Genomic DNA, 11,893 nt, shown 5'->3' with positions numbered 1-11,893 from the left:
ATGTTCCTATTATATGTTGCATGAATGATTGTTTCTGTCTTGTCGTTAAATTGTTCCAGATGTGTTTGTCTTTGTCTGCCAGGTGCCCGCTTTCCAAAAATTTTACCAGTTAAAGAGAGATGCTCCAGTTTTTGCTTTCTTACTACATGGCCGAGAAATTTATATTGTCTGGTTTTCATACTTTTTAACAGAGTTCTGGTTTGGTTCACTTGGTGTAGAATTTCTTTATTTGTTTTCTTTGCCAGCCATGAAATGCGTTGCATTCTACGGAAGCACCACATTTCAAAAGCATTAATCTTTTCTGCCATTTTTGTTGAAATATTCCAGGTTTCAGAGTTGTAATGAAAAACAGGATAAATATAGCATTTTAAAACTCTAGATCTTGTTTTGAAAGAGATATTTTTATTGCAAAGAATTGGTTTCATTTGTTGGAAGCTTGCTTTTGCTTGGGCTGTTCTTATGTTGAGCTCTGTTTCGTCTCTTGCATCCCAATTCACCATAGTACCGAGGTATTTGAATTTTTGGACCTGTTTAAGAATTGTTCCATTAACTGATAAATTACAAATAGGAGTTTCGGTTGCTTTTTTCTTTGTTATGACCATTGTTTCTGTTTTCTTTTTATTTAATTCCATGCCAAATATCTTGCTTTTCGTACACACAATATCTAATATGTTCTGCAGTTTTACGTCCGATTCGGCTATCAAAACGGTGTCGTCAGCATATCGTATGTGGTTAATGTTGTTTCCTCCAATACTAATACCTCTTTCATCTTCAATAATTCAAACCTACTGGTATATAATCACATTAATCAGTGACTTAATCACATCAAGCAGTTCTCTGACAACATTTTTGGATTTCTTGAGTCTTTAAATGTCTGTCTAGCAATTTTCAGCCATTTTGTATGATCATCTGTTAAGAAATTAGAAATATTATAAGAAATTGGTCAAAATCACTGAAGCGGAACAAGCAAAAATGGCCATTTTTCTAATGACCATAACTCTACTAATATTTAAAAAAAATTCAAAAATTTTTTTTGCATTCATATTTCTTTGACATCTAGAAGTATATATGCCAAATTTCAATAAAATCTACAACATATTGTGTAACCCATTTACTCATTTGTCATGGAATGACCCTACTGTAGAAGTAGATACTGTAACTTTATATACTGTATCAAAGTTTTCAGTCAGATTTCGGCATTGGCGATGTCACAGAGCACCAGGGATCTTTCGTTTGGAATGGTCGGTAATGTAATCCTATTTCAGCTGGTCAGGTTATAGTGTGAACTGGTATTCATTGTACAGTATTGCATTGCAAAAGCATTAGCCTAACTGGTTTTGAATGTTTAACATGGCATCTTCAAAGAAGTGGAAGCCAGCTTATGACAGTCAGTGAAAATATAATACTGAGTGGGAAAAACAGTTTCCATGGTTGAAAAAAGTACCCACTGTGCTTGATGAAGCCTACTGCAAAACTTTGAAACCTAAGCACAGTAATTAAAAATATCATCAAGAAAGTGGGTCGGGTGTATGCTGAAAGCCATACACCTCTGCATATAGCGCTTCAAGTCTTTCCTGCAATGCAGGTTAAAGATATATATAGAATTAAGACATTGGATTCATGGTGCGTTCCAAAACTCATTTTTTGCCAAACAGCTCAAACAATTATTAGCTGAGTAAGGCTCAGCTTGCAAGAAAAGCTATAAAACCCAAAGCAAATTTGCAAAATTTTCCTGGGGGAGCATGCCCCAGACCCCCTACATTGGCTATGCATGCCTATTGCATTGTGACGCCTATTTCATGCCATCATTGCCATGCATGCCATGCCTATTGCATGCCTTGCCATGCCTCCATTGCATGCCTAGGAAGATCAGCCAGAATACGCCACTGGAAAGTAGCAAGAGTGTGACTGGCAAAAGAAATATAGTGGCACTACAAAAGTAGTGCGCTACTGCCCAAGTCTAAATTTAAAGCACTACTTATTATGAAATGTCTTATGCTGAGATGTTTTAGCATGACACTCGGCCTACATAGCTGGCAAGATTTTAATCTTTTTATAACACTATTTTCTGGTATCAATTGCCATTGCAAGTTTTTGTAGTTACATTACATATTTTAAGTCCGTGATTTAGAGCATGAAGCACACCCTTTTTTAATGCACAGAAATCGCTAATATACTGAGATGCTCTTCATCCAAATTTGATCACGCAACATTTTTAATTTATTTTAGTTATAAAAAAGAATGTTTTCTGAGTACCTTTCTATCTGAACACTGAAAAGTTTGGTTCTTCATTGAAACAATTATCATTTCTAGCACTAGTTGCAACATTCATCTGATGAAAGTAAAAGCAAGGCAAACAGGCTGATTTATTGTTACACTGACATTTTGTGCACCTTGACAATGCGCAATTGCGCATCCTCAGAGCCAATAAAATACAAAATAAAATTGACTAAGTTATATACTTCTGTGCGCTTGAAGACAGGAAAAATTTAACATACGCAATATTTTTAAGGTTGGCCAAAAGATGTGTGAGCGGTTACTTTCTGTATTAAATTACGTAAAAACTTCCAACATTAAACATTAAGTCAAAGCACTGGAGACCAACAGAAATTCGGGGCGAAATTAAATTACAGTAACGTTTCCAACTGTGTTCAAGTAGGCATGAAGTCAAAACAATAAAGATTTATAAGCTTTCAGTGGTAGATTTTTGTTGTTTCGGTTGAGTACATTGTATTGTTTTGACGTAATGTTGATGAAGCAACTTTCTGCCGCGGTGCGTTGATAGTAATTTGGCAGCAAGGACTCCGATATGTATTATGTATATCACAAGTCTTTAAAGAAAAAGCTTTACTACATCCTTATTATATCTGATAAGGGATAATTAATTAATAAAAAAAAACACTTAAAAAGCCTGCAACGTAGGCTATCTGCAATCTAAAAAGAATATATATCATAACAGTGGAATACAAACCTTTTTGTATAAAGTGACTGTTTTCAGTGGCCTAATGTATTAATGTTAAGCTGAATAAAGGTGTGATAATTCTATTGATTAATTGTTTTTAAGGAATTTAGTTAACTGAATATTATTGTGTTTCATTTTATTTATATATTTTATTAAAAAACATTCAGAGAATTGTTTAAGCATATTATTAAGCATCTTATTTTGGAACCACTGTTATCTGCAATCATGGAGCGGTCATATAACCTACGCAGCCCAGCAGTTAAACGACTTATGAGAGAAGCTCAGGAACTCCATGAACCAACAAGTGATTATTCTGCAAAGCCTTTGGATGACAATCTGTTTGAATGGCACTTTACATTTCGAGGGCCAGAAGATTCTGACTTTGCAGGTGGAATTTATCATGGGAGAATAATTTTACCACCTGAATATCCAATGAAGCCTCCTAGCATCATGTTACTCAATCATAATGGAAGATTTGAGCTCAATAAGAAAATATGCCTCAGCATTTCAGGTTATCACCCAGAGTCATGGCAACCAAGTTGGAGTATTAGAACAGCTATCTTGGCGATAATTGGCTTCATGCCAACAAAGGGAGAAGGAGCAATTGGTGCACTCGATTACAGTCCCGAAGAACGGAAAAAGTTGGCCAAAAAGTCTCGTTCTTTTTCATGCTCTGCTTGTGGATTGATCAGTGACCTTCTACCAGATGATTCTTCTGCTGCTACTTCTGATTCAGCAAAAACTGAAGCAGAAAAGAAGGAAAGAGAACTTGCTAAGCAGATTATGTTTACAAAGCCCAAACCAGCTTCAACTGAAAAAACTTCATCCACTACATCTGTAAGCTCCCAAGAAGAAAGCAAGGAGGCCACTCCATCTCAAAGCAGCAATTCAGAAGGTGACCGCACAGAAGCGGAAGGAGTCCGTCAACGGACGTCTAATTCTGATATGAGTCAAACCGAGCGACATGTGCCTGTAAATACTCCAACTCGACCAATGGTGCAACGGAGAGAGAATGAAAGTGCTTCAATAATGTTGATTGTTATTTTGGCTGTAGCTATTGCTGCATTGTTCTTGCGTCGTTTGGAAAGAATGTTTGATATATCCTCTAATTTAAATGAATTATTTTAACATTATCGAAAAGTAATGTTTTAGTTTACTTTATTGTACTCAGCAACATTACTTTCAGTTATCAAGGTTTGACTTCATAGTTATTGAGCAATGTGGTATTGATGTTTGAGTGTATGTTTTCCACTTCCAACCCAGAACCAGTCATTGTATTGATATGCTTTTTTCATTATTAAATTCTCACTTCCATTAGGGATATTGTTTCCTCACTGCACCTTTCGCCTGGCCTTTTTTACCTTCATAGTTGACAGTGACTGTTGTAGTGTTGTAGGTCTGCAAAGTGCAGCAATTGCTCTTTTTTACAGTCGCTTTTGTTTGCCCTTTTTTACTCGTCCCCTTTTCAGGTCCATTCCCCCTCCCCATGACACAAACTGAATGTTTCCCCACTGTTTAAGGCACCCATAGTATAGGTCGCCATGAAACCCACTATTTTGATGTATATGTATTAAGTTTATGCTAATAAAATTTAGCATTGTATGCAATATGAGTGCAAAGATGCGAACCTGGCCTGGCATTATTTGTGATATATGAGTGTACTGTATACTATAGTGATTGTATACAAAAGCGATCCTTTTTTATACAGTTTCGTTATGTGCTCTTACCTGGGGTTGGGCTTTTGAATCTTATGCTTAAAGAAAATCAACAGGTTTTTAATGGAAACAGGTATCCCTGCAGGGTTTCTGCATTGTGCCATTTAAATTCACTACACATTGCTTGAATCGTTATTTTTGAGCGTGCTCAAAATTGTCCAGAATTCAATTATTCAGAAATTTTGTGTATTGCTAAATATTACGCATGAAGGTAGTCACATATGTAATGTACTAAGCGTAACCAAATTTTCAAAAGTTACAATCATCTAATAAAATTAACCCGAAGCTACGTCTGCGTAGAAGCACAATTGCATGGTAAGTATGTTATAATAATTTTGTATAGCATAAAACTGATGTATGTGATTAAAATGTATAGGTAATCTATGCGATGATTGTGGTGAAAGAGCGGCTTTTCCTGTGTAATTGAGCTAAAATCCCTTTTGTTTTATTTGCTGAGGTGCAGTGGTCATAGCAGCATGGTGGCAGTAATTTGGCTTGAAAGTAGAAAAAAAACTCTTATAACTTGAAACTCCTTATAAGGGTCGTGTTGGGTTGTAGGATCATCTTGCACGGAATGGCCCGTTTCGGCTAGTCCGATTGGGCTGATCCGATTCGGCTAGTCCGATTCGGCTATTACCCTTTTCGGCTACAGCCCGATTCGGCTAGTCCGATTTGGCTGATCCGATTCGGCTAGTTCCCTATTGGGCTACAGTCTTTAGCGGTTAGTTCCCTATTCGGCATTTTTTTGAAAATCCAACGATAATCCTTCTGTAATCCAACAAAATCCAACATCGTTTCTTTTGCATTCCGACAAATTTAGCGAAAAATGTTTGAATTATTAAATTTCTTTTATAGTTGAAATTATCGAAGCTTTAGATGAGTGGGGTTTTGACCTAACCATTGAGATCTTAAAACTAAAAAACGAATTAAATTTATTTTTGAACTATTAATGTTTGCTCAGATGAAATTGACATGTATCATGCGTCGCCGTCTGCATGCAAACTTAGAATATATTAGAATCCTCAACTATTACAAAATTCTAAATCCAACGACGCCTTCTGTTTATTTACAGTAGAGAATTTTGTATTTTGATCTCGAAGCTTTAGATGAGTGGGGTTTAGACCTAACCACTGAGATCATAAATCATATTTATGACACCGACATAGGCGCCGACTTTTAATTTTGCACGGGGTGGCGGATAGCACAATATGGCAACCTAAAAACTTTCAAACTGCATGTTTTTGTTTTTTGCTAAGCGTGTTTCGTAGATGCAATTGTCTTTTCACACCTGATTTGTAGCTCGATTATTTACAAAACAACTTTACAACAAAGCACAGGAAGTATGTCGTGAATTTTATTGTTACGTTGTCGCTCCGACATTTAACATTTGGCAAAAGTATTTTTGCGAACGGCAGCTCTGTCAATCCAACTGTTAATCAACTGGTCAAGTTGTAACCGTTAAGCTTCAGCTTGATAAACATTTAAAATTAGGATGTGGTTCTATCGCTGTTGCGTCATGGTAGATCACAAGTAGGTTTTTATGCGCCTGAGTGCACTACTAAACGATCGCTCCGCCTCGCAGGTGGTGGAAGGCAACGATAAGTATATTTTCACAATGCAGACCACGTTTGGAAGCATTAATGATCTTGTTTCATTGCTTGCAAATAGATCAAACAGTTGCGACAGTTGAACGCTTTTTCGGTGGCATCTTTAAGCTGAATAAAACTGGAATGTCGGGGAAAACTTTTACTGGACGACTTTTTGTAATTTTTTCTATGATGTAACAAGCAACTCCTAACTTATGTCAGACCAATAAATTCCCTCCTCAAACTTTTACAGGACAACTTTTCGTAATTTTTTCTATGATGTAACAAGCAACTCCTATGTAAGACCAATAAATTCCCGCCTCACAATTTGTCACGCATTGACACGCAATATTACATTATTACTGCATGAAGTAGATAACAAAGCAGAAATTAAAGCAAGAAGTAGATGACAGTACACTCCAATTGAAATCGGAAAATAATTCAAAATGCAAAATCTTGACTAATTGAAAAAGGTTGCTTTCATTATTGGAAATTGGCAGGGGGTGTAGCTTTCCTCGAATAGAATCATGTAAACGTGTAAATTTGCAGAACGTTAAAACTGCTACTTTACTAGGTGCACTTTTTAAATAAAAACTCAAAAAGTTTCGAAAATTGCATTTTTTTTAAATGAAATTTGAAAATAGATATTCATTTAGGGGGTGGAGCTATAAATCATCGAGATAATTTTATTTCCAAGTATTTTATAGCTGGCATAATTTATAGCGATATTATGAGCAGTTTAAAATTTTTCAAAAAAGATTTTTGAGGGAGGCAATGGAAAGATCGTATTTTATTGATTAATAAATCCCATTGTAAACCTAACAAATGTAACAATGACTTATGACAAGTAACAAATAAAACGATCGCAACAACAACAAGGAAAAAACTCGTAGCCACGTGTTGCGTAATCTTCACGTAGCTTGCTTGATGTTACGCGAGTATCATGCTTGTGACAAAAACAATCATTTTCTTCGCAATACTGTATTGGTTCACCTCTTGCTTTACGTTGACTTGAAGCGAAAACCAATAATCAAAAAAAGATTTAAACGTCCGTTCAAATTACATTTATTTGCAGTAAGTAATGTAACCTAAACGGGGTGGCTGCCATCATGCCATAGAGGTTATGGGGTGGTGTGGCTGGCCACCCCGTAAGTCGGCGCCAGTGGATGCATTAGACATTTGCATTTTTGTAATGATTTTCAAGCGAAACAGAAGTGTTTTGTTAGTTGTTCGAGTGTGTTATTGTTCAAAATACATGTAAAAACTTACATACGAGTTATTAATTAGAGATTAGCATAAATTTGATGCTTTAAAACAAAGTCATATATTATCATATATTTCAAAAAATAAAGTCATATTTTTCAATTTTTTAGGTAAAAAAAATGGCCCTAGTAATAAGTATTAGCACAACGTCACTATCAAAGCAGTTGTAATTATTAGGGTAGGCCAGTCCGTGGTGCATTCCCAGGTCCAACGTCAATGCAGGTGAACAATGGTTGCGATTATTACAATTCAAGTACTTGACATTTCTTGGCACATTTTCTCAAATGATCAAAATATAGTCATCATAACACACATTATTACCTGATTTGTTGCCACACAAGTGTGGATGCGAGCCTTGCATTTCTCATCACGTCGGGAACAACGCCAGTATTTCTTAAGCCCGTCTGGACTATATTGAGCTAGTTGAAACATGTAGCCATCATGTAGAAAAACCTCACCTTTGCGCTGCGTACTAATCGATTCCTCTGCCATGATCAAGTAACATCAACTGAGAGTCTAACGAAGGAACTAACCAAAGGAATTTCAGGTCATGTAACGCCGAAACCCAGGTTTACTCTAAACTGCCACTTAGGTTTTAACTTCATCTTTTATGGCAAACGCTATTTGGCAACTGTCTTTTTTTCGTTGACACGTTTTGGCTGAGACTTCATCTCATTAACCCCTATTGGTAATCATGAAAACTGTTATTTTCATGTAAAACACATATTTTGAACGAACCCAGACATCAAAACTCGTCATTTTTACATTGATTCAACGTCTGCAGACGTTGAATGAATGTAAAAATGACGGATTTTGCCGTCTGGGAAAGCACTCAAAGGTAAACACTGGATAAAATGCAAGAATGCAAAAGATACCATATTGTCGAATTAAAATACAAAATCCTCTAAATAAACAGAAGAACCGGACATACATTTCTCTGTTATCATTTTTAATGTAAAAATTCCTTTTGTGGTCCCTTTGTCTGAAACAAATAAAAACTGTGCTGTTGAAATTTCCGATTGTAGTTTTGGTCTCAATCTCATCAACATGATTCGGAGTGAGCTGTTTGTTACGTAATTCACAAGGCTAATTGTTCTGTGGAGTGACCATTCTGTTGCTCCGGTTTTTTTTGGTAAAGTTATGAATATGGAACGTACCATATCACTGGGGATGTAACCGGTGTCATAAATATGATTTATGATCTCAGTGGTTAGGTCTTGACTCCACTCATCTAAAGCTTCGAGATCAACTATTGTGGAATAAAATACAAAATTCTCTACTGCGAATAAACAGAAGGCGTCGTTGGATTTAGAATTTTGTAATAGTTGAGGATTCTAATATATTCTAAGTTTGCATGCAGACGGCGATGCATGATACACGTCAATTTTATCTGAGCAAACATTGATAGTTCAAAAATAAATTTAATTCGTTTTTTAGTTTTAAGATCTCAATGGTTAGGTCTAAACCCCACTCATCTAAAGCTTCGATGATTTCAACTATAAAAGAAGCGATATTACAACATTCTCTAAATAAACAGAAGACGTCGTTGTCCATTTTATGTGAGCAAACAGTTAAATTTAATAGTTCAAACATTTTTCGCTAAATTTCATTTCAATTTGTTTTTCTTTGTCGGAATGCAAAAGAAACGATGTTGGATTACAGAAGGATTATCGTTGGATTTTCAAAAAAATTGCCGAATAGGGAACTAACCGCTAAAGACTGTAGCCCAATAGGGAACTAGCCGAATCGGATCAGCCAAATCGGACTAGCCGAATCGGGCTGTAGCCGAAAAGGGTAATAGCCGAATCGGACTAGCCGAATCGGATCAGCCCAATCGGACTAGCCGAATAGTAGCAGACCCCATCTTGCAAAGTGCTAGAGGTAAATGTTTGAACATTGGTGCAATACATGTATATACAGTACAAGAGAAACTGGGTTACATTGTATTTCAACTTTCAGCCAAATATTTTGAGCTGCTTTAATTTGTATTGTTGTGTATGTTTACTTCTTCATTGTTTTATTGCTCTATATTTACCACAATATCGTAGGCTTACTTTGTCTATTTACTCTTTCGTTTGCCGTGTCAGCATTGAACTGGGTGAAAATGATAAGACATTTTCAGAAACACATTAGAAAAATTTGTTTACGGTTTACATTTCGAGAAAAGTTGAACTTCGCCGATCAATATTTAGCTGCATCACCGAATGGTCTGAGCCACAGAAGTGGCCGGCTCGACACCGCTCAAGAGCATGTGCTGTGTCTTTAGCAGAACACGAAGTGGCTTGCGTGAAACACTTGCGTGATTACGCAAAGATGAAGCATTACGCTAAATCCTTAACCATCAGGCCAAAGCTTAGATTAAAAAAGAATAATTGTCTTCACCAATCTTCTTCGTCGTATGAGCCTCTGGGGCAGAGCGACGGCGAAACGTCAGTTAATGCATGACTGTAATCAGCTGATTTAAATCTTACTTCTGATTAGAAACTTCATCTGGTACAGCGACCAGCAGATTACAAATATGCTTCCCAAACTACACTGGAATTAAGCCACTAGAGAGCAGCTAGTACTGTACTTGGTATCTTCATCCAAGACGCGCAGATCTTCCACTCTATCATCAAAAGTAATTTTCGAAATCTCATGATCTGGACAGTTATTCACAATGATTTGTTGTTGGAGAAACTCTCCTGCTTTAACAAAATTCTATTCTCTGGATGAGGCGTAAAGTATGACATCCAATAAGCTCGGTTAACAACCAAACTTTCAAGCAAAGAATTCTATCTTTTACCGAGTATAGACCAAAACAACTGGGCTACTTAATTTTGCTGAAAATTGCCAATCACAATACACAAATACTTTTTATTGAGGCTATTTTGTAGCCAACTGGTGTAAAATAAATTACTATATAGGCCTATGCTCGACAAATGCCACTGTGCAACAGAGGTGTACGGAGTCGGATTTTTTGGACTCCGACGCTTGTGACCACAAACTCCATTCCTGTTCCAAATATTTCAGAAATGTTGACTCCGTCTTCGAACGCAAGCCACAATCTGTTTTATTCTAACTTAGGGAACGTTCAAATATTACGTAACGCTTTTTTTCCGAATTTTTGACCCCCCATGTAACGCCAACGTAACGCTTTTTTTCAATCCCCCCCTTCCCCATGTAACGCTGTTTCACTACAAATTCAGCACAAAAAACTACCATTCTGTGGTCGAAGGCGTTACGTAACGTTTTGCTTGAACTCCTCCCCCCCGATGTGACGCTAACGTAACGTTTTGCATAAAGCCCCCCCCTCCCCCTCGAAGGCGTTACGTAATATTTGAACGTTCCATTAGGCTAAAACTTCCCTTGTCATGAAATTACGAAAGGAGAAGCTGCAAGCATGGGCTATTATTAAATAAAAAAATTACATTTTAAAAAACATACAAGAGAATAAAGGTCCCATACTCAGATACTGAGCTTTGGGGAATGAGAAGATAAGGTTCTCATTATACTAAGCCTTCGGCACTAAGGAGAGTATGGTGGCCAGTTCCTTTCTCTCGGCCGCCTTTACTGCAGCAACTACAGTACGCCCACCCAATTTATTACACCCTGGGTAGAGGTGAGCGGTGTTTTTCAACAACCAGCTGATGCCGGGAGTCGAACCAGGTTTGCATAATTGGAAAGCAAACGCCTTATCCGTTGCGCCATCCCACAAGAGAAGTAGGCTGCACAAAACTAACAACTGCGCCAAAAGCTTGAAGCTTTCACTAACACCAGTGATGTACGCGCATACAAAAAATATTGACGCCGTCAGCGCAAACGTTCGAAAAACCATATGCGTCAACGTAACTTGTAAAAAAAAGTTGGCAGTGTCAGCGCATACACTAGCGTAAACTCATTTTGTTTGCTAGGTGCTGTAACGTCTTGATCTCTCAAGATATATTGATTCTTATACTGAATTATAGCTTCATCAAACTAGCGTCTTGCGCATACATCAGTAACTCGTGAGAATGTATATTTTGTCATAGAGATGGTAACCGCACATATAAACAGATGGTAGGTGGCGCTATAGGCCTAATCGTTCAATCTGTTACATCTTCCTTCTTCAAATAGGCCAACATTATTTACACAGCATAAAAATACACTCGTGAAATATAAACCGTAACACAAATGCATGTAAGTCATAAGTCAGTGAATAAATCAATCACGATATCTTTGTGGGGTAACAACTTGTCTGCCAGATCGGGTTGTCCTATTTTCAAGTCGAGAAGTACTTGATTCATTTTGAACATCAGGCACATTTTGATTCAAGTCATGATTATTTGCGATACAGTTTCCATCAGGATCAAAATTGAAATCACTATGACAGTACGGATCAGCGGGCT

At 37.0% G+C, this 11,893-nt stretch overlaps 1 protein-coding gene across 1 annotated transcript; it reads left to right on the top strand.

Annotated features, from left to right (window-relative positions):
* Window positions 1-3,133: 3,133 nt before the first annotated feature.
* LOC145777534 (ubiquitin-conjugating enzyme E2 J1-like) lies at window positions 3,134-9,712 on the top strand. The gene is made up of 2 exons (XM_082588937.1): window positions 3,134-5,231; window positions 9,381-9,712. Exon 1 carries the CDS (start codon window positions 3,188-3,190, stop codon window positions 4,088-4,090), a length of 903 nt encoding a protein of 300 aa, XP_082445063.1. The 5' UTR covers window positions 3,134-3,187; the 3' UTR covers window positions 4,091-5,231; window positions 9,381-9,712.
* Window positions 9,713-11,893: the final 2,181 nt, after the last annotated feature.

Source organism: Aplidium turbinatum, chromosome 9, assembly GCF_918807975.1.
Source record: "Aplidium turbinatum chromosome 9, kaAplTurb1.1, whole genome shotgun sequence".
NCBI lineage: Eukaryota > Metazoa > Chordata > Ascidiacea > Aplousobranchia > Polyclinidae > Aplidium > Aplidium turbinatum.
The sequence above is the reverse complement of the archived record's forward strand: the minus strand, read 5'-3'. Positions and strand labels throughout refer to the sequence as shown.

Bases quoted from the DNA above. Each gene is read 5' to 3' on its own strand.
- LOC145777534 (XM_082588937.1), top strand. From the start codon at position 3,188: ATGGAGCGGTCATATAACCTACGCAGCCCAGCAGTTAAACGACTTATG.